This window comes from Gossypium raimondii, chromosome 11 (genome assembly GCF_025698545.1).
Source record: "Gossypium raimondii isolate GPD5lz chromosome 11, ASM2569854v1, whole genome shotgun sequence".
In the NCBI taxonomy this organism is placed as follows: Eukaryota; Viridiplantae; Streptophyta; class Magnoliopsida; order Malvales; family Malvaceae; genus Gossypium; species Gossypium raimondii.
In genome coordinates this window covers 36,932,376-36,958,631 of record NC_068575.1, presented here as the reverse complement: position 1 = coordinate 36,958,631, position 26,256 = coordinate 36,932,376, and the positions used below count along the sequence as shown (strand labels likewise).

The window sequence follows — 26,256 nt, the reverse complement described above, 5'->3', positions numbered from 1 at the left end:
AAGAGGATATTGCCTCAGCAAATAAAGTTTACTGCATCGTTCATAGCATTGATGTTGAACCTACTGCCCATTTCTGACATCATGCTGTTATTCAGATTACAAGCTAGTGCTTAACCCGAGCATATCCGGGTATGACCATGTGAAGACATCATTGAATTCTTGGGGTAGCTCTATAAGGTCCCACCGCGTCTTTGTGGTCATGTCAATTCCAATCTTCACCAAGCTCATAATTTCTGATAATTCATTGTGATGTAGGATCTGTCTATCCTCTTATTCTATCACCCTCCTCAAGTCTGGAGATAAGCTGCAATCTATGTCATCTTCAAAGTCATAAGATCCCTCTAAACACATGTCTCACTCAAAAGGAAATTTTGGGCCTGTAGCAGCGTCACTCATGACATTGATATCTGGGGACCCATAGTGGGTACCAAAGAATATACAAAAGAATGTATGAATAATATGAATGAACGAATGAAGGATTTGGCAGAAAAAATCCAAAAGAAAGAAGAAAACGTAAAGACTGAAAGAACATTTGCTCAAAAATGATTACAATAATGTATTTATTAAAATAATAATATCCAGACGTGAGCTTATTTCACAAAGAAATTCTTATTGCTTCTAGGCTGAAAGCAACAAATGTGTTCTGAACATTACTCCAACAGACTCTAAATAATATAGGGGTTTCCTCTACAGTCTCATTATTTAGAACACCTCTAAGGCGAATATCTAACAAGGATCCTTTTAACTGTGTCTACAAATATGGCATCGATATACATTGCAGTCCCTCCATCCTCAATCATGATTGGGCAACGGATTTTCTGCACCTGATGAGTCACCCAACTTAACAACACCCATGTTGATGAGTTTTTCAACTAGCTTTTTGAAGGTAATGCAATTCTCGATTGAGTGCCCTGTAATTCCCGCATGGTAGTCACACTGTGCGTTCGCATCATACCACTTGGGATACGGAGGTTGTGGAGGTTTTAAGTAATAAGGAGCAACAACATGCGCTTCGAACAAGCTTTGATACAACTCCTTATATGACATCGAATTGGTGTGAACTGGAGCTTCTGCACTGGTTTCACTCCATTCTTGTCTTAATGAACCTTGTTGGTTAATAGCCACCTTTCTGGTTGACTCACGATGGCGGTTTGGAATAACTCGTGTTGTTCACTTCATTTTCTTCTCCTTGAGACCGACCTCTTGTTACTCTCCTCTGCATCAATTTTCCCACTCCTGATGGCATTCTCAATCATCTCGCCATTCATGATTATGTCAGGAAAGCTTTTTGTGGCACTTCCTAGCATATGTGTAATGAACGGTGCCTTTAGGGTGTTAATGAACAACATGGTCATTTCCTTTTCCAAGAGCGGTGGCTGAACTTGGACCGCAACCTCTCTCCATCTTTGTGCGTACTGCATGAAGCTTTCACTCGGCTTTTTTTCCATGTTCTGAAGGGTGATTCTGTCAGGAGCCATGTCAGTCACATGACTATATTGTTTCATGAACGATTGTGCCAAGTCCCTCCATGATCCAATCGTGGCACGACTCAACTGATTGTACCACTTGGATGCTGCCCCAGTAAGGCTGTCTTGGAAATAGTGTATCAGGAGTTGGTCGTTGTTAACATAACCCGTCATTCGCCTGTAGAACATGGTGATGTGAGCTGCTGGGCAGCTTGTCCCATTGTACTTTTCAAACTCAGGCATCTTAAATTAATGAGGGAGTACTAAATCTGGCACTAAACTCAGCTCTTTCGCGTCAATGCCTCGATAACTCTCAGCAACCTCCATCGCCTTGAACTTCTCTTCGAGCCACCTGTATCTTTCTTCCAACTGCTTCGGTAACTCTTCCTTCACTCTTTCCTTCTCAACCACTTCATCAAAGTCAGGAATGGCAGAGTTAATAGGATTATTTTCAGGATTAAAGCTCGGCTCAGTTTGGTGGTTCGAAATACCAGCTCGAAATTGCTGAGGCATGATAGTGACAGTAGATTTGCGCGGGTATTTAGCTTAAGTTCGCTCATGTGGAGGGGTGAAACCTGGAGGATAGAAAAGTTCATCATCATTTCCCTCATCGACATCCGCCATGGAGCCCTTTCCTTTGTCACTTCCCTTAGTTATCAGTCGGGTTAACTTTGCCACTATATCCTCTTGAGATTCCCGCATCTTCTCAGACATCTCTTGTTTCATTTTGTCTAACCGCTCCTGCATTTGTAGCTGAAGTCGGTCTTGCATCTCTTTCTGGCACTGTTCAAGCTTCTCTAATCTCTGATCCATATCTTGTCTTTGCTCGAGTCCGAAGTATCGGTTGTCGGGTCGGTTGGTTGGTTTCGAGTTAAGCGAGCAATAATTTTAATTAATTAGGCTCTTTCAATGGATTTTAATGCATATGATGCTATGTAATGCAAATGCATGAGATGAATGCAAAAAGAGACGTTGATTCTGATTCAATTCTATTTAGAAAACTTTTCTAGAAGACAAATTTCTTTACATAAAGCAGATATATATATACGGCTTTGCCCTCATGCTCCAAGCGATGATATCTTCTCCTTCTTCATCTGGATGCTAAGATAAATCTTGCGAATTCTTCAAAATGGATGTCTCTTCTATCTCCATTTTACTTGATCCGGGCCGTGCTTCGTTGCTCCTTTATCATCGTGATGCTCGTTGGCTTCCCTTAAAAAAAAATTCAGCGGCTCTCGAATAATCTTCATCAGCTTGAGTCTTCGGGCAACGGAGCAATGGTTATGTAGTCCTCCATTAAACTATCATCTTCCTCTTGTTGTGTTTTCTCGGAACATATTCGGGCAACCGTATTATTTTCCACTTTATCAAGAAACTCATTTCCTTATGACAAGCTCTCTATTAACAACCAAACGTGAATCAACACCTCTTTTATGATGAAAATGCAATGCAATCATGATGTCATGCAATCAAAACAAAATGCAACAAGTTAGTATCGGGTATAAACATTAAATCCAATATAAGCAAGAAATAATAAAAACTCCTAGTCAGGTATCTCCTAAGGTTTAGAGTACTTCTACCTAAGGTAAGTTCCTAAAGTTCACTATATGCGGTTTGGGCTACTAAGGTAAAGGTACCCGAACCAGCAGATTCCTCGATCTTCACCCATTATAGGCTCATATGGATCGAGTTCGATTCAGGAATACATTTCCCTATGGTCGCACGGAGATGAAAATCTCACGAAGACATAGGTACGGATGTATCCCGGAAGCGGTCCACTACCCTGCACGGAGGTGAAAACCTCACGAAGGACTAGTTTCTCGCTCCCACTTAAAGGGTAAAATGCAAAATGCAAATGCAAAACTACCAACATACCATGATGAAAAATCAATGAGTGCGAAGGGAACTCATGAATTTTTTTAAAAACTTTTGATTTTCGACACCAAGACAAACATAATCAGTTTATGGCTCGACTCTTTAAAGTCCCCAGCGGAGTCGCCAAGCTGTCGAAATCATTTTTTGAAAGCAAAAATTTTTAGTTTCGACCTAAAAAACAAAACTGGAGTCGCCACCGATCCTTTATTAGGGTGTGATCGGCTCACCTTAAAAATTTTGGTCTGCGAATTTTAAGAAAACAGGTTCGGGAGTCAGTTACGCACGAGGAAGGGTTAGCACCCTCGTAACGCCCAAAATCGGTACCAACTTGATTATTAGATGTCTTAGTGTCAAAAGTTTAAAAAAGATTTTAAAATAAGCTTGAATGATGAAATTTGCAAAAGGATAACCAATTGTTCGAGTCATGTAACGAAATCGAGTCCCAATACGTTAGGGTACAATTCCTCATAATCCCCAAACTTGAATATCCCTTTTATTTTATACGAAAATCTTCATTTCGAAAGTAACATGCCACACCCAATACGTTAGGGCACAACAAGTTAAGTTCTCAAAATGATTTTTATGCGTTTTGAATAAAATATTCTCGATCATTTAGGATTGACAAAGAAAATCGAACCCAATACGTTAGGGCTCAATTTCTCTCGAAAATCCCAAACCTCAAACAATACCTTTACTCAAAGAAAAACTTTAAATCAAGAAAATGACTTTGATGAATAGTTAAAACCAAAAATATTTTTGAAGGGTGTGTTAAAAGGGTTAATGTACAATATGATACAAATCCTTTAATTTAAAGCATATACACATAAATATTTACAAATATATATACAAGTATAGTATACAAGTAAACTTGCAAGTATGTGTGCACATATATTTAACTCGCCTATACAAGGATGCACAAAAAAAGTAATGTAATATATAAAAAACAATAATATAAAAAAGTGTATATATATATATGAAAATCATGAAAATAAAATAAATGGATAAAGTATGCACATGGGTATATGTTTACGAAAAAAATAAAAATAAAAAGACATAAGTATATATGCGTTGGTAAAGTACGAAATTATATATATGTATATCGAATACTTATATGTCTATACAGTATGTATATATACAAAAAAATGGAATAGAATGGTAAAAAAAGTATTTAAAAAATGTATATACTATAGGAAATGAATGTATATTTTAGAACATGTATGTATAAAAAGAAATTAGGAAGAATAATACATATATATATAAATACGCACACATGTTTACAAAATAAAAAAACTAAAAATATAAAAGTATATATATATATATATATATAAAGTTGAAAAATAAAAAAATAAACACACGTATAAAATATATAGGTAGGCGTGTAATGTAAGTCAAGCAAATATATGTATATATATATAAAAAAATATGTGAATACCATATAAGGAAAATGCATATATATATTATAAGAAAAATGCATGTGAATGAACGTAGATAGAGATGATGATAGTAATAATGATAATATATAATATAATAATAGTGTTTTAAAAAATAAATAAAAATAAAAAAAATAAAAATAGCCCCAAAAAAAAGTGGATTGAATCGAACGAAAGGTGAGGAAACAGGGACAAATTCGAAACAAATAAAAAAACCAAATTAAATGCGCTGGAAACAATGGAGGACCAAAAGGGGAATTAACCCATCCCTCCTACATACTGCGCAGCACTGGGTTAAACCGTCACGCGAGTAAAATATTTGGGCCAAATTTAAAAAAAGAAAAAAAATTTGATTAAGACGCGTCACAAAAGGGGGAGGGCTAACTGCGCAATTTCCCCATTTAAGTGGAGATGCGCGGACCCCCCCAAAAGGCTAAACGGCGCCGTTTCTTGATTCCTCTTTATGCTTTAGCAAAACTAAAAAAAAGAAAGTCATTCTGCTTGAAATTTTAAAAAAAACTCAGTGGCTCTGTTGGGTTTCTCCCAACCCATTCTTTGCGCCACTACCAACCAAGGCCCTCCCACGCCCTTGGTCACCTCAGTCTCCGATCACGACGGAGAAAGGCGCACCGTGGCGGCACCGGTAAGCGTTCCCTCTTTCTTTTATTATATTTTAAACGAATAAAAAAACAAAAATAAGGAAAAAGAATAAATGAATGACAAACACCGATTAAATAAAACGAAAAAAAACCTTTGTTAAAAAAAATCGAATCTGTATATTTCCGTCTTCTCCTCTGATTTTTTTCTCCCCCTTTTTACATATTAAGAATGGCCTTTTATAGGCCGAAAAAAAAACAAAAAATGAAATTGTTTTGCTTGTTTTTCTCCTCTGGACTCTTTGAGTCCGTATTTGCAGGTAAGAGTGGAGCAAACGGCGTACGTGGAGAGGGCCGTCTCCGAGTCTTGCGGCGGCCGGACACTTGCTGGAGGCGAGGGCTTGCTGCAGCTAGGTTTTTCTTTTGATTTTTTTTAGTTTTGCTGTGTTGGGCTACTAGTTGCTGGGTCTAGGGTTTAGTTTTGGGCTGGTTCGGTTATTGTTTGGGTAACATGGGACTGTTTATTTTGTTTTGTAAGGATCCGGGTAAATTGGGCTTATTACAATAACCATTGAAAAACATTACAAATTGCGACTTCCAAGTGGCAAAATTTAGATTTCCTTGTAGTTTAATCGGAAGTCGGTGAACCGTATTAAATTGGATTACAGTGGTTGTGGTTGTTTTATTTGATGGATCCGCAACAATTATAATGGTTCGGTTGGTGTTGTTTCCAGAGGGAGCTAGGAGGGATATTGGTTGCTATTTGTGCCTGGGACAAAAAGGAAAAAGGGAGGAGGGGGGAAAAATAGGATCTCTTGAAAGCTTTAGATGCTTTGACACCATATAGATTTTTGGATGGAGATAAAATGAGTGCACTATTTTATTAAAGCAATTGCAAAGCTTAAATACATAAAAGTTTGATCCTACTCCTTGAAATTTTCTACTTGAAGCTAAGATAGTATTATTCCTAAAAACTACCAACTTATTCAAACAATAATAACAAAAAGATAATAATGCAATAATCAAAAGCCCGGCAGTAGAAATTGTTATATTGGTTGCCATTGCAACACCAAGCAACTGTGAAAGAGTATTTTTGCTTTGCGGCAAAGAGAGAAATTAATAATAATAAAGAAAAATTAGGGTTTAAGAACTTCTACTTCTAATTACCCAATAATTTTAATAATATATCACAAAATTATTAGTAAGCTCTAATAAATATCTTAATCTAATTAAACTAAATAATAAAACAAAACACACGCCTTCTTTTTTTTCTTAACTAAGGGTTAATTACAAGATTAGTCTCCCATTAAACATTAATAATTTAATTTAATCCTTAAAACAAAGTCGAAATTGAATTTGACCTCGAAATTAAACTAAAAATTTAAATAAGTCCATAATTCATAAAAATACTAAAATTTAAATTTTATAATTGTATCCAAAATTTCAAAATTAATTTATATATATGCAAAAAATTATGAACTTATCTCGATTCGATGTAAAATTCAATATCAAAATTTATAAACCCAAAGAAAAGAGAATTCTTTATTGTAGAATTTTTGAAACAATCAAATTATTGGATGGAAGAAGAGAATGAATTTGATTGGATCTTGAACCTTGATATACAAGGCATGATTGTTTACAAAATTATGGGCAATGTTGAATAGTTGCACGACATAAATTGGAGGTTGACATTGAAGAGTTATATATATGGTTCCAAACTTGTTTTTTTTTTTTATACGATGCTTAAAACTATTCATAATCATTTACGACTCGTAAATAAGAGGAAAAACTCACTTCAGCACACTCAAATTCATGTTCTCCTACTTTGACAATAATATCAATATTAATCGAATTAAGATTTGTACTTGACGATGCTTGAAGCTTGTGTCTGAGTACTGTGAGAAGATATTTTCAAAAGGGAGAAACAAAGAGGGCCCTTGCTGTAATGGGTTGATAATTGGAACTGGTAAATCATAGAGAAAGTCAACTGTCATAGATGACCACATCTGCCTGGGCCATATAGATCGTTGGAACAATGAGCCACATGGTTCTGGGCTTAGATGATTAGTTGAGGTTTCCATTCAAGGCTCAATTGAGCTGACCCAGATAGATGAACCCAAACATCAAGCCGACTGTAAAAAAATAAAAGTGGAGTTAAATTACGAAGATATAAGTAAGAGATGGTTGAAACACTGTAAAGAAAACATATTATAAAACTATATTCATTCATGGCAGCAACAACAACAACACTAATAATATGAAATTATGAAAATAAGTAAGAGATGGTTGGCAGTTGGCAAAGGGCCAAAGGCTAAAGCAGGGGAGCGTCTTCTTTCCATGATACTACTAATAAAATTAAAAACCAGAGTGGGCTGAGGATGGTCCAGCCTTTGGCACGTGAAGACGCTCCTCACCCTGGCCTCCCATTATCATCACCCGTGTTTATCAAATTCCCTTTTCTTTTTCTTGCTTTAGCTTACCCCTAAATCTTCCTTATTTTAACCAACATATGGGACCTATAATATTTACACATATATAACAACATAGCTTTCACATTCCATTCTATTTTACAAATTAATGAAACCTCCCTCTCCACAATGATTTCTTCACTTATTTATAGACTTATGAAACCCCTTTTTTTTTCAGGAAAGGATTGGATCTTGTTCTTCTTTTAATAGATAAATTACATTAATAATTTAATCAAATGTTTGGATACTTTACACTATCATTTGAATTTTGTTTTGTTTTATATATACTAAATAAAAGATTGTGCACTAATTATTGAGCTCAAAATATAATTGCATGGGTAAAAGTATTATGGAATTCATTGTACTAGAAGTTAGATTGCATTTTGTCCCTTCTACTAAAAAAATGGATAAATTAGCTCACATGCGTTAGCTTAAATAGCAAACCGTTGTTTCTATAAAATTTTCATCTATTTCTACTATTAAGAATTGATACTTGTACATCAAAATGAGGTACACATGGCATCACATGTAATTTTTTGGGTATTCTATTAGTCATGCTAGTTTTTAATAGTGGAAATGGGTAAGTTTTTTAATAGAAATTATCAATTTACTCTTTGATCTAATGTATATGGACCATTTTGCTCATTTTTAAATAATAGATAAAATGTAATCTAACTCCTAATACAAGGATCCCGTGATACTTTTACCTAATTCGTTACCAAAACAATGAAAAGAGCAAGAAATTAAAGTATATAGAGCATGCTACTTGTGTTAGATATGACCCTTTTCCTAACTAAATAAATGAAGAATTATATATGTACACATTGATTAAATTATTTGTTGGTGAAAAACATTAATATTCATCATTTTGGACCATATTGAATTGGGAGTTTTAGCTTGGTTTGATTTATATCTATAACAAAACTTTACAGCTTGTGTTCATATATCCCAAATTCACACACACATTTATATAATATTAATGATTTCCAAGGTTGATAACAAATGAAACATGTTTGTGAAAAACTAATTAAAAATACTAGCAATTAATTGATACTGTTTATTGGAAATATATAAATGAAAGAAAACAGACAAAAAAAATTGAAAGAACATATTCTCTAATGCAACAATGATCACTGTATATCTTTTTGGTAAAATTAATATTAATTTGTCAGACCCTGTGATCATTAAGAAGTGATTAATATGATTATCTGAGTTTTTGGGATTTTGTAATCTAAATCCATTTTCTTAATTTATATCACTGTTTTGCTCAAAAAGAATTGGCTTTAATTCACATTCTAATTAAAATAGCATTGAATTTATGGTAAAGTAATCCAAATGTGTAATAAATCAGTGGTGTCTTGTATATTTTATTTTCTTTTGGGCAAAATTAAAGATGTATTCTTCTCTCCTACATTTGGTAACATCCCACCTTTTGCTTGCACATAATTTGTTTTAGATGGTCTTAAAAGCAATTTCCGTCTATCAACTTGATATATTCAAGATTTTAATGCCACAAGAATCAAATATTAAAAGGATTCATATCCTCCATAAATTTTAATTATTATTAATCCTCTTAAATAATTGTATTTCTTTTAACCTCTTCTATAAATTAATACACAATATTTATGATAAAATTTTAACCAAAAATGAGTGGTCGACTTTACCCTTATTTATAGAAAAATAAATTAAAGAGACATGTGTGAGGAGGGTAGGTAATTCTATTAATTTTGTTAACTTGTATATGGAGCTACCACTATTTTTACTCGTTTGCAGCTATTACCAAAATAATGCAGATTTCTTTGTCCCCCCCCAAAAAATTGTGATAGAGAAGTTGGGACTGCCTTAATTTTATTTAAACATAATATATATATATATATATATATATAAACTCTATTTCTTATCTTTTTAAGTTTTTTCAAAATTTAATAATGAGAAACAATGAGTAATATATTCATCATACACATGCTACACTCTCTCCTACTTTGTGAAGCTCATTTTTCTAATGCAACTTTTTATATCTTTTGAATTTTTAGATTTTTAATTTTAAATAGTTTTGTTATAAGTTTTAATATTTTTATTGGAAATAGAATAACTTCTGATTTTTTATTTTTTAATTTTAAATTATTAATGCGACATATAAAATAAAATAGTGACATAGGCAACCACATGAAATGTCACATCATCATCAAACATCTGTTCTAAAATTTTAATTGCTCAATTACAATTTTGTCACAATATGCCTGATGTAATATGTATTGAACGAATAACTCAAAATTTAGACAAAACTTAGTAAAAACACTTTTTTTAAATTTTCATTGTTTTGAAAAGTTTTAAGTTTTTAGGGTTTTTTAAATTTTAAATGATTTTTTAAAAATATGTACTTTTATCAAATTGATAAACTATAAATGTTTGGGAGATAAATTCTTTTTATAAGTGTTTAGTGTAATTAACTATAAATTTCGATGTTGTTATTTTCAAAAAAAAAAATTGGATGGTGTTATCAAATTACACTAAACTTATTATATCATTATAAAAATTAGGGATAAATCTTAAAATTATATATGAATTTTGATTTGGTGTAATTATATACGTGAAACTCTAATTGTGGTTCAAATGTATACTTAAAACTTTTAATTTTGATTAAAGTATATGCATTTAAAGAAATAAATACATCAATTTATTTTTATATTAGATAAATATAATTATTTATGTATGCAGTACATAAACATAAAATGATGTTATATCAATAATTGTGTTAATAATTTACAAGAATTAAATCAAATTAAAATTTCATGTATAAATTTGCACAAAATTAAAGTTTATGTATACAATTATACATTAAACTATAATTAATGTATAGTTTTAGAATTTATCCTAAATATCAACAACATAAATACCTTCGGTAGGTTTAATCCAAAATAATAATAAAAATGAAAACATTACCAATACTACAACTATGAACTATCTTGCATAAAAAGAAGTAAGAATTATCTCTTATATTTTAAATTAAAAAAAACATTTTAACTGGGTTTTAAATCAATTTTAAAATCTAGATATTAAATAGCAATTTAAATCTGTCATTTATTTCATTTTATTTTAATACATTAGATTAAGTTGTTTATGCAATAGGTAGAGCTTAAATATGCTCCCATGTAAGATTTAAGTTGTTATAGAACTCTCTCATACTTTAAATCCAGTGATTAATTTAACATCTAATCATAGTTTGAGGACGTGGAGTGACATTTAACTAAAAGATATATAATATGAACTTAAAGTAATTTTGTGTTATTTTTTCGGCCTGACTAATTAACCCACAATATATATATACAAAATTTTACAACTTTACTACAATCTCCCCCATAAACTAAATTTTCACCCACAAAATATAGTAGAATCACCCAAAACATGGAAGGATTTTATAATATAGAAGAGGTTAATGAGTCTACCCTACTTTTTTTAATTTCCTGCAATCTTGAATCTTGATTCTAATTTGCACAGTGCGCGTCTGCAAGTAAATGCTGAATAGCGGCCTCTCTATTTATCTAATCCGCTAATTTTGGCGCCTTCAAAACCGCAAATCTCATCACCAACTTTCCTTTTCGTTGTAACCCTCCTTCCCTTCTTCACTTTTAACTTACCATATTCTCATTTTTTGTATATTTTCCTTAATCTCCTCAAACGTGGATTCAACTGTTAACAACTTAACATATATAGTAGTTGTATTACAGTGGGTAAACACCGACCGACCAAACCCATGTTTTGCTTTTGTTCTTTTTGTTGCTGGGGATTGAGATTTTTCCACTGCTGATGTGTAATACAGAACAGAGAGTTGAGAGAGAAATGGGAGAGTTAGACACTTCGTTTTCTTGTTCCAGTCTCTTGTGTCGGGAAACTGAAGAAGATGCATGTTTTTCCGAAACAGAGAAAGAAGATGATCGAAGTGTTTACTTCAAATCATGTTTTGTTTCGGACAATGAAGACGAGTATATCGAGCTGTTGGTTCAAAGAGAGATTGAAATCGGATTCAAAACCAGTGCATCGTTTAGTGATTCGAAACATAAAAGTTGGTTGGAATGTGCTCGCTTAGATGCTATTCAATGGATGTTCAATGTTTGTGTCTCTTCCCTAATCTCTGTTTTCTTTGTTTCATTGTATGATTTTGATTAATCAAATTTTTATTTTTCATTGTTTGGTTCAGACAAGAGCAATTTTCGGGTTTCAAATCCATACAGCTTATTTATCTGTCATATACTTTGATCGGTTTCTATCAAAGAGATCCATTGATGTAAGTTTTTTTTGTCAATTGTATAAACAATAATAGTTAAATGAAGTTTCTTGTCTGTGTTTGTAACATTGCCTGTTTGGTGTAGGATGGGAAGTTGTGGGCTATTCGATTGTTATCAGTAACATGTTTATCATTAGCAGCAAAAATGGAGGAATGCAGTGCCCCTGCTTTTTCAGAATTTCCTATACAAGATTACCAATTTGAGAATAAAACGATCCAAAAAATGGAGTTATTGGTACTTACCACCTTGGAATGGAAGATGAGTTCAATCACACCCTTTGCTTATTTGGATTATTTCATCCATAAATTTTATGGTGAATATAGGCCTAAAGGATTAGTCTCCAAAATTATGCAACTTATCATGTCAATGATAAAAGGTAATCCAGAACTTCAGTTTTTATTGAAATGTATGAACTTTTATCTTTATTATGTGTTGACTCCTTCGTTACCGTAATGCAGAAATCAGTTTAGTGGATCATCGACCCTCGATTATTGCTGCGGCCGCAGTGTTAGCTGCTTATGATAGCCGATTAACAAGAAAATCAATTGATCTCAATGTTGACTTCATTTCATTTTGGGGAACTCTAGAAAATGTAAGCATTCATTTTTTTAATTAAGAACAGCATTCATATGTATATGTATATACTAATATCTATCTTTATACTGGATGATGCAGGAACATATATTTTGGAGCTATAATATGATGCAGGAAATAGAGATGAGAAAATCGAAGACACCATCGTCTGTTATTTCTTCAAATTATTCATCAGTAACTTATAGCTCACTTGATGCTATTGAGACTTCTTCTGCTGTCAGTAATGGAGCTGGCACTAAGAGGAAACTTACATTCAATGAGTCCGATCGAAATAGCCCACCGACGAAGAAATTCTATCAGCTGTGAATGACTCAGAGTTTGGTGGTAGGATTTGGGTTTATTGATTGGATTACTTTGACAGTCTATGAAAAAGAAAAGATTGATTATTGCAATTAGATTTGGTTAGATAGGTGTAATGAATGTTTTCATCCATTTCATTAAGATTTGGTGTTGATCCTTTGGGGGATTTCATTTTCCAATAACAAACTAAAGTTTTCAGCCTGCGATAACTAAGTTAGATAAAAACAAAGGGATAGCTTAAGCCTACAGTAAAAGATAAGAATCCATCGGGGAAGAGATCTGTCAAGTGAATGCCAGAAGCCAATTGAAGATCGTTCGGTTTAGACGTTTTCTCAAGCGTTGCTTTGAAGAATGCTACTGTTGCTTACCCGTTTCTTTCAATTTGTTTGTATTTTGTTCTTCCTTTTGATGTTTTTGTTTTGACAAAGTATAGTTAAATAGATATAATGACTTGCAACCTTGAGGCCTACCCCTTTTGATGAGGGGGGACTTGGGATGCTTCCTATGTCTTTCAAAAGGCTGAAAGCCATGAGGAATGAGGAGCTGCTTTTGTTTGATTTGATTCATCTGTGTTTCATTTGGGCCAATCCGAAAAGCATAACAAATGGTGAATGGTGATTGGATTTGTCTGGAGTGTTGGGTTACTTTTAGATTAGTGGGAAAGTGCACTAAACCTTGGGGTCATGTAAACCCAGCAATCAAAGAGGTGCTTCTTTAAATGATAAACAAAAATAGTGCACCAATGATGAGATAGATCGTAAGAAATGCAAAGTGCACCCCTATATAAGCGGCTAGCTAAGGCATTGTCTTTGCCCACACATGTGAATGCTGATACTTGTAGGACCCCAAGGAGCCATGATGGAGTTGAGCGAAGTTTGTATTTGGGGGTGAATTAGGGGAGGCATGCATTTGGCATATTGGGTGTCAGAGACTCTCCACCTTTTCCACATGCTTTCATGGTAGGAAATCCAGTCTGGCACCGTACAAACATTTGTATATATTTTAGTCTTCCTGTAGAAATCCTGTGAATATACATGGTAGATGCTTCCTCTGCCACACTCATATCCAGAGGTTCAATCATCCTTCGAAATGAGATAATGTTTTAAGGATTCTGCCAACCATGCTTTTAGGTTTTCTTCCCCAAGTTATTTCTTTTTCATTGCCTAACATAGCATTACAGTTTAATGGACTGTTCCTTAAGCTACATTTTGATAACATAACATTGCAAAAATGGCAGACAAGAGACATAGTATAGTAGAGTAGTCATAAATGTAGCGACATAGCAGGATTTGTTGTAGCCGGCCAAGATGGCAACCTTAAGTAGACAAACTGAAAATCATCCTTCATATAAAGGTTTTGAGACTTAAAGGTATAAATAAGGCTATGAATTTTATTTTTAAATGAAAATTTCATTGTAATTAAAACAAGTGTACAATAGATATATTAATTAAATTTTTACATGTCATGACTCGTCTATGGACAAGTACTAGTACTTTTTTAAATTGCATCACAGTGATGTTGTGAGCACAATATCAATATTGTCCTTTTTGAGCATTCATTGATTTCTCAAAGATTTGTCGTCTTGAGATGTACCTTTTTAAGTATGAATTAAGGATTTTTTACCTATATTTGAGTTATCTAAGTTCATTCAACCTAAATACCCTTAAATTTCACTAGGACTGTTGTCAAGTAATAATGAAATGGAAGGAACTCTATTAAACTAGATAACTTTGGACTATAAGCATCTATGGCTTTCTAAGAATCTCAACTAATCTATCGAACTATATCCCATCTCTCTAGATTAGTTAAGCCAAATCTTTCCAGTTTCCTCCCTAACACGACTCTCACTTGTAGGCTATGCAATTGTTAACATTTTCGATACAGATGAGAGAGATAATTAATTAATTTGATCTCTCATATACCTCAATGAATTATACCAAATAGGTAATAAATTGACTTAGTATTAGCAAGCTCAACCACTTAATCAAGCTCTAGCAAAACATTCAAAAAAACACAATTAATCAATAGATCTCAATATTACCCAATCACAATTAATACAATCACACCATTATTGAATCGCAAACATAAAAATCTAAACAATAGATGCAACAACAACAACAACAACAACAAATAATTAAGAAAAGAGTTTTAGTGATCCTTTTTACTCAAGTTAAAACTCCAAAATCCTCCTTTGAATTTTCATTTGTACCTTTTAACCCAAAGTTTCAACTCTCAATTGTCAAGATATCACAAATGAAACTTGAAACTTGTTGGGGATCGACCCATATAAATAACAAGATAGTAAAAGTGGAGAAGAACGAACACAAATATTTTACGTGGAAAACCTTCAAAGAGGAAAAAATCACGAGCAAAGGAGGTATCAACTTTTCACTAAATGTGTAAACAAATTAAAGTACAATATAGAGAAAATAAACTTAAATGTACTAAACATACAATCCTAAACCCCGAAAATAAAGTCCTAACTCGAGAACAAAATTCTCTCCATAATTACCACGAAACTCTCACCAAAACTCATATATGACTACATCTTGTCACCCTTAAGAAAAACCTTTATTGATTGGCTTATCAAAATAGGGATATAATGACTCCTTTAAATGGGCTAAGATTATAGTTCTAATTATACAAAATACCCCTGGAATAATCAGAGTCTAACTAGGAGAAAAAGTCCTACTTGAAGTCTAAAATGCAGCTGCCAAATAGGATCATATGTCGTGACGTCGCAACATCTCATTCGCCTTGTCACGACATCGTCCATCACGTTGTCCTGATGAGCCAACACTCCTCGTCTCAATGTCGGGCTTGTTTTGTCCCTTCTTTGGTTGCTCATTGGTTCTCGTCTAAGGTGTCTACAACGTATCCGATAAATGTGAGGCGCACCTCACAAATCTCCACCTTGAATCGTATTTATCATGCCTCTTTTTTCATGCCCCGTCAAGAGCCAAAATCAAAATTTTCAGAATACCAAACAAGCTCGAGTAGTGCTTAAACTTGTAAACTGAAAGACTCCTAGTTTTCAAATCAAAGTTGTATAATGTAATAAGGACCAGTAATATCCAAACAAGAGAGAAAACATCAACTCTCTCTACCTGACTATCACCCTCTACGACCAACCTTACGTCAAACACTTTGTGAACCATTCGAGTCCTAAAGACTAAAAGAGGATTATATTATTCTTTAAATCAGGCACATGCCTGACATCTGACATGACTCCACCTTCACCAGATTATGTGGAGAACAACGAATCATCATCATTGTTCTCATCCACATTAGCTACCTCTGTAATTATCCGAAATTGCCAGAAACTAAAATTTGTGGATCCATCGAATTTCTCGATATCCAAAATTATTATTGTTTCACCGAATAAGTCAATCTATGAAAGCTGAATCAGGCTCTAATACCAGTTTGTTAGGAATCGAACTGTATAAACAACGACATAGTAAAAGTAGAGAAGAACGAACACAAATATTTTACGTGGAAAACCATCAAAGAGGGAAAAACCTATTGGAAAATGTGCCCATATTGTAGTAAACATGTAATTATTTTTTATGTATTTGAACAATAAACAAATAAATAAAGCTAATTTAACATTCACTATTATGTATTTTGTGTTTCTATCTTGCATGTTTTACATGTATAGCGAAATTGTGATGAACAAATATTAGCTCATTGATTGTCTAAGTTCAAACTAATGATAAGTGGCACTATAAGAATATTTACATTGTGAGAAAGACAACTTACTTTAGTAGATAATCTAAACGAGTCCGTAATCTACTTAGAAGGATTACTATGTTCTCTACAATTTCAATTAGGAAGATGACTAGTCTTGGCTATCAGAGCAGTTGATTCCATGGGTAGAGACATAGATGTATTCATTGAAAGAATGATACATTGGATTGGACCCAAGATGAATTAATTCTAAATCCGTTTGTGAGTTAATTCACTTGTGACGATCATGATGTGATTTACCTAAATCTTGAGTTAATCATTGACCATGCCTATGTAACTCATGTGATTTGATATAAGTGGAGGCTTATACTCTAAAGATGATCGAGCCCATACTCAGTATGTTGGATACATGACTTGTGTATGGTATGGCTTTACTAGCAACAATGGAACTCATAGCTCGATTAAAGAGTGAACGATATCTTCTAATTGGCATTGTGTGAAGTGATAAATATGGAATGTGGCCATGGGTTGCTCGTTCTTGAACAAGGAATTTATTACAGTCATTTGTTGACAGTGATAATATTAATCATTAAGAATACACACTGGTGACAATGAGATAAAATAGGATTGTATTGAGTGAACAGATTTAACTCAAAAGAATCAATGATATCATATGAGGGTAACACACACATGACAAGGTCATTGGACAAAGTAGTTTGAATGAATTGCTTTCATAAAGAGTATATTATAAGGAGTTTTCAATCATGGTACTTCTTATGGACTGACTCCATGATTAAGTAATTGCGAATTATCAGAATGATGCTTTTGGACATAATTACAATTACTAAAGCCTAATTATATATGTTCGATTGGCCCCTCTGCTAGTTCAACAAAAGCTCGATCGAACTGCATTTAAATTAGAAGAAAATTCTACGACTTTGGAAATAACTTAATTGAGTTGATTTTTTCGATATGAAATTAAATTAGGCTATCGTGAGAATTGTTTAACTAGAGAATTTGATTAAAGACTTTTCTTGAAAAATTAATTCAAAAAATCTAAGTGATTTTTGGAAAATTAATTTTGATCAAGTAAAATTAAATTAATAATGTCGAAACCGTTTTTTTGAAAACAAAAATTTAGTTGTCGAATTTAAAAACGAAAATTGGAGTCGCCACCGATCCTTGATTGAGGTGTGATCGGTTCACCTTAAAAGCAATTTTGGCCTGCGAAATTTAAGAAAACAGGTTCGGGAGTCAGTTACGCACGAGGAAGGGTTAGCACCCTCGTAACGCCCAAAAATCGGTACCAAATTGATTATTTAATGTCTTAGTGTCGAAAATTAAAAAGATTTTGTTGAACTCAAATTTTGAAATCTGAAAAGGATAATCAATTATTCAAGTCATGTGAAGAAATTGAGACCCAATACGTTAGGGTACAATTTCTCAAAATCCCCGAATTTGAATATCGTTTTTTCATTAATTTTTTTAAAGAAAATCTTCATTTCGAGAAAGCAATATGTCATGCCCAATGCGTTAGGACATAACATATTAAATTCCCGAAAATGATTTTTGTTTATATTTTAAATAACGAATATTCTCGGTCATTTGGAATTAACAAAGAAAATCGGAACCCAATACGTTAGGGCTCAATTTTCCTCGAAAATCCCTAACTTTGAATATCGTTTTTATTTTGAAAACCTTTGAATCATAAAAAATAATTTTAATGTTTTGATAAAATCAAAATATTTATTTTTAAAAAGTATGATAAGATATTGATGCATATATATATACATGTATACAAAAATAATAAACATAATAAATAAATATATATATATATATAAAGTTTATAAAACTAAAATATAAGCATAATATTTAGTAATTATAAAAATATTGACATATATATGTATATATATAAAAAAAAGTTTAACAGATATATTTATAAAAGTATGGAATAATGTAGGTATATATGTATACATATTATAAAAATATTTATTTTTGGATCATAAGATATAAAAATATAAATATTATAAAATATATACGCATACATATGAATATAAAGCTAAGAAAAATAAAATAATAATAAAATATATGATATGTATATAGTATATATTTAAAACGTTTAAGAAATAAAAAACATGTGTTAATATGCATATGCGGTAAGTATAATAATAAAAATATATAATATAATGATAATAAACTAATAATAATACAGTAATAATAATGTAATATATAAAAAAAACCAAAATAGCAAATTAAGGATTAAACTAAAAAAAACAACAAAATTTGAGAACTGGATTTGAAAATAAAAACAAGAAAATGAGTAATTCAAAACATGCGCAACAGGGGAAGGACTGAAGGAGTAAATTACCCAAAAAAAACACTGCACAGCAATGCGCAACATTGGATTAAACGTGTAGAGCCCAGTTATTGCCCGGGCCTAAACCAATACAGGCCCAACAAAATTAAAACTCAAGCCCAATTACCCAAACAATAACCAAACCAGCCCAACACTAAAAAACCCTAGAACCTTCAGCACAACTCCTAGCGCCGTAGCCAAGCAACCCCAACCGCCGCACGACTCGGGGCCAGAAGCCTCCCTCCGCGCAATTTGCGCCTCCACGTGCGCCGCTCCTCCACGAGCGCCATGCCTTGCGCATCGCACCTGCAACAGCAAACAAAAACCAACCGCAACGAAATAGGGATAACATAAGAGATTTCGTTTTTTAGATTTATTTTTGTTTTCTATTTTCGGCTATAAAAGGCCAACTTCAATATGTAAACAAGGAGAGAACCAAAAATCAAAAAGAGAAGGTGTTCATCATTCTCATTTTTTTTCCCTTTTTCTCTTGTTTTTTTATTTTATTTTTTATTCTCGCTTTTAAAAAATTCAAAGAAAGAAAAGGGGAAACGTACCTTTCGCCAAAGTCGCCGGATCGTCGTCATCACCATCGCAATCGGAGAGTCGAAATCTGTGACGGCGGTGGGGAAAGTGACGTGGGAACCCTAGCGAGAGGAGGCTAGGGTTCATGAGTTTTTTAAACATGGCGAAAATGTTTTTTATAAAAAATGTTGATTTTATAACAAAATTAAAAGCAGTATTGTTTTCCCAGGCTGACCACATGCGGTGACCCGACCCGAAGGGGAGGATCCGCGCGCTCTGACGTCAGGTGGGAAAATTGCGCAATTGATCCTTCCTTTTTTGCAACGCCTTTCAATTAAATCCTTTTTCTTATTTCAGAAATTAGGCCGCATATTTTACTTCTGTTTCGATTGGGTCCCCCGTTGTGCTGCGTTTTGGAAGGACGGGATAATTCCCCTTTTGGTCCTCCGATGTCACGCGCGCATTCAATTGGGTCCTTTCTTTTTAAATTTATTCTAAAGTCGCCCATTTCTTTCGTTTTTAATTCAATTCAATCCATTTTAATTTCTTATCATAATTATGCTATACCCTTATTTTATTTTATTTATTGTTATTATTGTTAACATTATTATTATTATTATTCCATTCACACATTTTTAAACTTTCTTTTTTTCACATACTCATATTTTATACATACTTACACATTTCTTTTTTTACTTTGTAAATATATATATATATATATATATAATTTTATATTTTATTTTATTGATTCACGTACACATATTTTATATATTTTATTATTATATTATCTTCTTAGTTTTTATATATAGTTTATATATACAAATATATATATATATATATATATATATACATTTACATTTTATAATACGTATACATTCTTCCATTTTATAATTCATACACATTTTCATATACATGTATACATTTTCGTAGTTTATTTATATATTATATTTTTTTTGTTTTTCCTTGTAAATATATACACATATATATATATATATATATTTATTTTCATATATATACATACATATTTTCTTAGAAATTATAATAAGTTTTTTTTTGTTGTTTTGTTTTATATATTTCATTCATTTCTTATTTTTGTATACTTATATGTACTTGTTTAAATATATGCATATACATGTTTTCAAAATTTATTTATGTATCATACTTATATTTTGAAAATACATATATACATATAATTTAAAGTTAAAGTTTTGGTTTTATGTGTACATTAGCATTTTACAATACTTTTTAAGGAAAATATACATTGGGTTTCATCAAAACATTGAAATCGTTCTTATTTTCTGAATATTTGGCATTCATGATTCTCGAGAAAGGTCGTGTCCTAACTTACTGGATCGCGGTTATTTTTCGATGAATTTAGAACGCTAAGTATCCACTTTGCAATAAATTCAAAAATTTTAAATAAAAACTTATTCTCGGGAATTTAAAATGTTGGGTCCTAACTTACTGGTCATGACATTTATATTCTCGAGATAAGAATTTTCAAAAGCAAAAGGCAATGTTCGGATATTTTGAAGATTTAAAAACATTGTGCCCTAACTCACTGGGTGGGTGTTTTATTTCTTTGAAATAGGAATGTCTTATTATTTTAATTCGTTCATGAAATAAAAAGTTCCTTTTAAAATCTTTTCAAATTTTCGACGCCAAGGCATTAAAAAAAATCAATTTGGTACCAATTTTGGGCGTTACGAGGGTGCTAATCCTTCCTCGTGGGTAACTGACTCCCGAGCCTGTTTCTCAAATTTCGCAGACCAAAATTGTTTTTAAGGTGGGCCGATTACACCTTAATAAAGGATCGGTGGCGACTCCAGTTTCGTTTTTTAAAGTCGACAACTAAATTTTTGTTTTCAAAAAGCGGTTTCGACAAAACGAAAACAGGAAAAATTTGAAAATAATAATAAAAAAAACAGTGATTGTGAAAACCATAAAGAAATGAAGGGCCTAAATCATAAATAACCCATCAACTTGAAATCAAACAAAAACCCCTTTTTAAACCCTAAAAAGAACAGTTTCTTTCTTTCTTTGACATTGCGCCGTAATGCTCTCCTTCTGCCCTCCTTTGCTCCTATGGCGATGAAACAAAGGAGTTTCAACGACGTCACACCGGTAAGTTCCCTTTACTCTCTTCCTCGTTTTGTTTATTTGTTGTTTTTTAGAAGCAAAAGAAAAGAACTAAAATAATTTTTTTTTTAAAAACAGTAAAGGAACAGAGAAAAATAAAACCAAATCCCACCTTCAAAAATATTTTTCTGTATATTTTCTTTTTGATTTCAGTACAAAAAATTTTCTAACCCCCCTTCATTTTACAGATCGATTTCCCTTTTATATAGCCCCCTAAATCTTTTTTACAACTTGCTATCCCCCCCATTTTGCTTGCTGCTCATGGTTCTTTTTATTGCGGTACATGCGTGTATAGGAATTGCTGCGACGTGGGGCATGCACTGCTACTGGAGGTTCTTGAGGCGTGGGATGTTGTTGCGAGGGAAGAACGTGGGCGATTCTTGATAGGGCGATGGTGGCGTCAAGGCTCTCTGCTGGTTAGGCTAGGGATTTGGGTTAATGACTTGGGCTTGTAATGGGTTTGGGCCTTAGGCTTAGTTGGGTCCGGACAATAATTGGGTATTACAAATAAAATTAATTAAAATAATATGATATTTTTGGAAATTAATTTTCAAGTCAGACAATTAATTTCAAGTTAAACAATTGAACCAATAGGTAATTGAATTTGAAAATTGGACCTGAGAACTCAAAACTGAGATTGATTCCCAAAAACTAGTTGAACCGGGTCTGGTATATGAAACTAGGCTGACGATCCAACCGATGGTAGGACCGAACTAGTTGTGTCGTCATAGGCCCGAACCAAGTTAGCTTGAGGGTGTCGTGAGGCTGTCACACCTGCGATGGCACCATCAGACACGATGGTGCCGGCGACATTTCGATGGTTGGCGGGTGGTCCTTCGGCGGTTGAGCAATAGAGGAATCACACTCTTACTGAGACTCTACCGAATAATTTGATTTCAGATTAACTAATTCAAAAATAATAATATTTTAATAAATTTAATATTAAAATTAATTTAATACTTGTCTTGATAGTATTTTATTAATTTAATATTGAAGTTATTATCTTGACATTAAATTTAATTTAATATTTTTTGTAGATAAATATTCTATTAATTTAATAGATTTAATATTAAAGTGATTAAATTTAATCATGGGACTCTCTAAACTTTCCTTATATAAAGAGAGCTTAGGTCATTATTTTTCACACACTTGAATTCAAGAGAAAGTTGTAGAGACAAAATTCTCTAAAGAAATTATTTTAGAATTTTTAGAGATATTTTTCTTATTTACAACTTGACCCTAAAGTTTAAAGAAATTACAAAATTACCCCATTAGTAATTTTTGTGAAAAATTTTCTGATTCGAAGCGAGCCCACACTTGGCATACGTGAGCTTGAGGATAGTGGAGAAGACTACTTGGTCGAAGCATTCATCCTAGACGAATCGAAAAGGTACAATTTTAATTAAATGTTTATTACTTTACATATCACAACCAAGTTCTTTTTTTTTGGAAAAGAAATTTAAAACTATGATTTTTTCTCAAACTTATTTTTCGTTGCGTTTTCCAAACCCGATTTTCCAACAAAATCATAGGCAAAGGAGGTATACACTTTTCACTAAATGAGTAAACAAATGAGAGTACAATATGGAGAAAATAAATCTAATTGTACTAATTGTACAATCCCAAACCCCAAAAATAAAGTCCTGACTTGCGAACAAAATTATCTCCATAATTACCACTAAACTCTCACTAAAACTCATATGCAACTACATCTTACCTCCCTCAAGAAAAACCCTTACTGATTGGTGTCTCAAAATAGGGATACAATGTCCTCTTTAAATAGGCTAAGATTAGAGTTCTAATCATACTAAAATATCCCTAGAATAATTAGAGTCTAACTGGGAGAAGAAGTCTTGCTTGAAGTATAAAACGCAACCTCCAAATAGGAGAACACATCATGACGTCGCAACGTCCCATTTGCCTCGTCACGACGTCGTCCATCACGTTGTCTCGATGAGCCAACGCTCATCGTCCCAATGTCGGGCTTGTTTTGGCCCTTCTTTGATTGTTCGTCGATTCTCGCCTAATGTGCTTGCAACATGTTTGATAAATCCGAGGCACACCCCACAAAACTAAAGAAATTTTACAAAAGAGTCTAAAACAAATATTAAAGAAATACAAAAGGAAATGAAAGAAACTACCTATGACTATTTATAATTCTTAGTATCAATTAAGTGTCTCAAAATTTGATTCAAATTAGAGTATTTTTAATAAATCCAAAATTATGAAAGGACGTTTTGTGTCCTACTATCCCCTAGAGCACGACATCTGGACGGCTAGTTGTAGCATCTATACACCAACCCCTATAACTCATGGTCTTGTCTTCCTTTGGGGTCTCGCCTCTTCACCTACAACTTAGAACCTTAGATCCAACCATTATTCATACACTAGTTAACATGCTAGAAATTGACACTAGAAACGAACTTAAGACACTAACATGAACAACTAACAAAAAAAAACACTAAAATAGCCATTTCCTGTTGTTGTTGTAGCATCTCATTCCATGACCCAAAAAATAACTAAAACACCTTAAGATCTCACCTAATACTAAGAACTACAAAAATAACATAAAATACGACATAGGCATGCATATGAAAAAAACATATTATAAACCCCCTATAAATCTCACAGACTTAGCTTAATAAAGTTTACAAAGGAAAAACATGAAATATTTGTTAATCATTGGATAACCTAAGGAAGTGGTATTTTTCTATCATTGGATAACCTAAGGTAGTGGCAGTACCTTTTGGCCCTGGCATAAAAAATAATGGGCCATTGACTAGCAATGTACTATTGTTTTCTTGGGATGTGTCGTATTGGCATCGTGAGCATAATATTGATATTGTCCTCTTTGGATGTCCAGTAATCCTTCAAGAATTTGTCACCTTAAGTTGGGTCTTTCTCAGTTCGAGTTCAAAACTTTCTACTCATAAGTCCTTACCACAACTTCGGTACCATTTGATCTTGGTGGACACAAAGGCTTGATTAGGAATATAAGAATTCACAGAATAATCTTGTAAGCAAAATTAAAACATCTTATGAGTGAAAAATGAGTTATCTTCTCTAAACAACTTTGTTTTATTATCAAAATAAGATATTTTTTTAGTTAAGCTCTTTTAGCAAGTGCAAGTCATATTCAAGTAGTAAAAGTTCGGGAGTTCGAGCTAGGTCCACATAGAAGTCTCTTTTAGAAATTACAAGAATATAAATGTTTAACCGAAAACGAAAAGATATTTAAGTTTTAGACTATAATTATCTATATATTTCTAAATTCTAATGAGTGCGAAATATATAAAATAAATGTAATTGAAAGAGATATCGAAATAAAAGATGTTGTGGTTAAGATATCTACTCTGAGTCATAATATAATTAATTTTTACTCGATTTTATTACTCAATTGGAGTCCACACGTTACGGAGGTTTCAACATGAGAGTTTAGAAATTTAAATCCAATAATATATTTTATGATATTATATTTACTTGATGACTTTAAAACTTATATAAATTCAAGTATTCATTATGTCAATTTATATGTCTACACCAAATTATGGTTGAAACTAAGCAAATATTGTGCATTCCTCATCAATGATAAATAAAGACTCCTACTTTAAATATATGATTCCAAAACAAATGAATATAATACATACGTTAATGAGAAAAATAATAATTCATGTTAATCCAAGTCAATAGTATCAAATGTGTTGACACATTTGAATGCAATATTGATTCTATAGTTGTTTCTATGGCTAAAATAGTGACCACAACTTTAGGTATTGTTTCATTGTCCAACTTGTCTATTTTCAAAGTTGGTAGATTTTAGAACAAAAGTATTGAACTCTCTATTTTGGAGATATTTGGAAGAGTTAGAACCCAAAACATAAATACCAATTGAGTTGAAATTGAAGACTTGAAGATTGATTCTTACGGAACAAGTAAGGTCACTTTCTATAGTTGAAGACATTAAATTACATCAAGACTCTTATGGAATTACTATCCTATGTTGTTTTTTAGCTTTACTTTATAGAAAAGTGGTTAGACTATAACTCTTATGTAAACAAAACTTATGTAATATATAACTTAAGTTTTGTAGGTTAAAGTGAACCGTGAGACCTAGAGTTTGAAAGAGAACAAATTTGTTCAAGTTAGGAATGTGTATGTGTGCAGTGTTTTTGTACAACGATAAGGTCGCTAAATTGGTCAGAGTTAGACCAATGTTAGAACTTAAATTATTAGTTGTACTGTGAAAAAGATAGTGGATCATTGCTTTGGGCAATGTTCCGTAAACTAAGGTTGAACTACGTAAACAATCTTGGTGTTCATCTTTACGCTTTCACACTTGTGATTTCGAAACTAGTTACTAATCCAAGACTAGAATATTCAGAGGGTTCTTCTGAACAAAATAGAAAATATATAAAAAAAACTAAAAACTATAATAAATAAGAAATAAAAAAGTTACATATAATTTGAATATCTAATTGTACTTAGAATTGTATAATGTATAATTGTAATTTGTTAACAATTTTGTTTTTTTTCA

The 26,256-nt window shown here is 32.5% G+C and overlaps 1 protein-coding gene and 1 long non-coding RNA gene across 3 annotated transcripts; both read left to right on the top strand.

Moving 5' to 3' along the window:
• The first annotated feature begins 5,263 nt into the window (after positions 1–5,263).
• LOC105804023 (uncharacterized) lies at positions 5,264–6,052 on the top strand. 2 transcript variants are annotated; one of them, XR_001136695.2, is made up of 2 exons: positions 5,264–5,414; positions 5,688–6,052. It is a non-coding gene; the product is annotated as an uncharacterized LOC105804023 (long non-coding RNA). The 2 variants fall into 2 exon arrangements; XR_008190752.1 differs by having other exon boundaries at positions 5,675–6,052.
• Positions 6,053–11,312: 5,260 nt separating this feature from the next.
• Positions 11,313–13,581, top strand: LOC105804022 (cyclin-D5-1). Its single transcript, XM_012636504.2, has 5 exons — positions 11,313–11,945; positions 12,034–12,120; positions 12,206–12,497; positions 12,580–12,713; positions 12,797–13,581. Exons 1-5 carry the CDS (start codon positions 11,643–11,645, stop codon positions 13,019–13,021), a joined length of 1,041 nt encoding a protein of 346 aa, XP_012491958.1. The 5' UTR covers positions 11,313–11,642; the 3' UTR covers positions 13,022–13,581.
• The last annotated feature ends 12,675 nt before the right edge of the window (positions 13,582–26,256 follow it).